The sequence below is a fragment of the Egretta garzetta genome, unplaced genomic scaffold (assembly GCF_000687185.1).
Source record: "Egretta garzetta isolate BGI_Z169 unplaced genomic scaffold, ASM68718v1 scaffold1141, whole genome shotgun sequence".
In the NCBI taxonomy this organism is placed as follows: Eukaryota; Metazoa; Chordata; class Aves; order Pelecaniformes; family Ardeidae; genus Egretta; species Egretta garzetta.
In genome coordinates this window covers 55,209-57,127 of record NW_009258505.1, presented here as the reverse complement: position 1 = coordinate 57,127, position 1,919 = coordinate 55,209, and the positions used below count along the sequence as shown (strand labels likewise).

General features: G+C 65.5%; 1 protein-coding gene across 1 annotated transcript; it reads left to right on the top strand.

The window, feature by feature from the left end:
• Nucleotides 1-185: 185 nt before the first annotated feature.
• GMPPB (GDP-mannose pyrophosphorylase B) lies at nucleotides 186-1,643 on the top strand. Its single transcript, XM_035901552.1, has 5 exons — nucleotides 186-563; nucleotides 645-723; nucleotides 823-950; nucleotides 1,136-1,318; nucleotides 1,485-1,643. The coding sequence occupies exons 1-5, from the start codon at nucleotides 186-188 to the stop codon at nucleotides 1,614-1,616; spliced, it is 900 nt and encodes a 299-aa protein (XP_035757445.1). The 3' UTR covers nucleotides 1,617-1,643.
• Nucleotides 1,644-1,919: the final 276 nt, after the last annotated feature.

The window sequence follows — 1,919 nt, the reverse complement described above, 5'->3', positions numbered from 1 at the left end:
ATGGAGGGGCAGGGCCGGGAGGAGCGGGGACATCGGGAGGGTTGTGCCAGGGTGCGCATGGGCAGGATGCGACAGGGACCAGGGGCATCAGGCCAGGCACAGGCAGGACCTGGGACAACAGGGCCGGGTGAGGGTCCAGGGGGACTGGGGGCTTGGGATGGCTGGTGGGGAGCAGGGATGGTGGGATGGGCACAGGTGGGGCCAGGAAGACCCAGGCACTGGGCTCACCCTGTCCCTGCGGCATCACTCATGGCCGGGCAGCGGGGCCGCTGGCGCTGGCACGGGACCTGCTGGCCGAGGGCGGGGAGCCCTTCTTTGTCCTCAACAGCGATGTGATCTGCGAGTTCCCCTTCGTGGCGCTGGCCCGTTTCCACCGGCAGCACGGTGGTGAGGGCTCGCTCGTGGTGACCCGTGTGGAGGAGCCAGCCAAGTATGGCGTGGTGGTCAGCGAGGCCGACACCGGCCGCATCTGCCGCTTCGTGGAGAAGCCACGTGTCTTCGTGTCCAACAAGATCAATGCCGGGCTCTACATCTTCAGTCCCGGCATCCTGCAACGTATCGAGGTAGGGGCCGGGGCACTGGGCCAGGCCAGGCCAGGCTTGGTGTCCGGGTCTCCCACTCAGCCCTGTCCCCCGTCTTCACAGCTGCGCCCCACCTCCATCGAGAAGGAGATCTTCCCGGCCATGGCGCAGGAGGGGCAGCTCTATGCTATGGAGCTGCAGGGGCAGGCACTGTGCCTGGTGTGGGCAGCATGGGGTGGGGGTCTTGTCTGCACTGCCACCCCCCGCGCTGGGGGCCATCACTGTGGCTCTGTCCCTGCAGGCTTCTGGATGGACATCGGGCAGCCGAAAGACTTCCTCACAGGCATGTGCATGTACCTGCAGGCGCTGCGTGCACAGCATCCCGAGAAGCTGTACTCGGGGCCCGGTGTCGTAGGGAACGTGCTGGTGGTAAGTGCCAGCCTCCAGCACGCCGGCCCCGGGCACGCGTCACGGGCTCTCTGCGTCCTCCCACCGCCATCTTCGCTACCATCCTCAAGCTGTGCCCTCCTGTCCCCACGCTGGCCAAGTGACGCGGGCCTTGCCGAGAGCTCGGGCTGCCCTCCCAGCCCCGGTGCAGCCCCTCTTCCTTCCAGGACCCCAGTGCCAAGATCGGGGCAAACTGTGTCATCGGCCCAAATGTGACAATCGGGGCTGGCGTGGTGGTGGAGGATGGGGTGCGCATCAAACGCTGCACCGTGCTGAAGGGGGCCCGCATCCGTTCACACTCCTGGCTGGAGTCCTGCATCGTGGGCTGGAGCTGCTCCGTGGGGCAGTGGGTGAGGATGTGGGTCCCCCCCCGCAGGGGATTGGTGCTCAGCTCTTGCCCTCCTGGCTCCTTGGGCTGCAGCCAAAGGGACGGAGGGATGTGCCAGCGCCTGCAGACAGGAGCGTGGCACTGAGCCCCAAGCTGGGGCAGGTGTGACAGGGGCCTCTCTGGGGCAGGTGCGCATGGAGAATGTGACCGTGCTGGGTGAGGATGTCATTGTCAACGACGAGCTCTACCTCAACGGGGCCAACGTGCTGCCACACAAGTCCATCGCCGAGTCCGTGCCAGAGCCGCGCATCATCATGTAGCAGCCCCTGGTGGGCCCTGCACTCCTGGCTCTGCTTGGATTAAATATTTATACTTCCATCTACCGCTGAGCGTCATCTGAGCATGGCCCGAGTGCTGGGTCGCTCACCAGGGCTGGCCTGGCTTCCATTCCCCGTGTCTCAGGGCACCACATAAGGAAGAATAATTTAATGCTGCATTTCATGAAGTCAGCCCCCAGCCAGGGGCAAGTTAACAGCCCGAACGCCCAGCCACCTGTCCCCAGGGCTGCTGCAGAGCTAAGGCGTTGGCCACCCCTCCCTGAGAATGGCCCGTGGGGCAGAGGG

Bases quoted from the DNA above. Each gene is read 5' to 3' on its own strand.
- GMPPB (XM_035901552.1), top strand. From the start codon at position 186: ATGGGCACAGGTGGGGCCAGGAAGACCCAGGCACTGGGCTCACCCTGT. The intron at 564-644 runs GTAGGGGCCGGG...CCGTCTTCACAG, and splicing joins GCATCCTGCAACGTATCGAG to CTGCGCCCCACCTCCATCGA. The intron at 1,319-1,484 runs GTGAGGATGTGG...TCTCTGGGGCAG, and splicing joins GCTGCTCCGTGGGGCAGTGG to GTGCGCATGGAGAATGTGAC.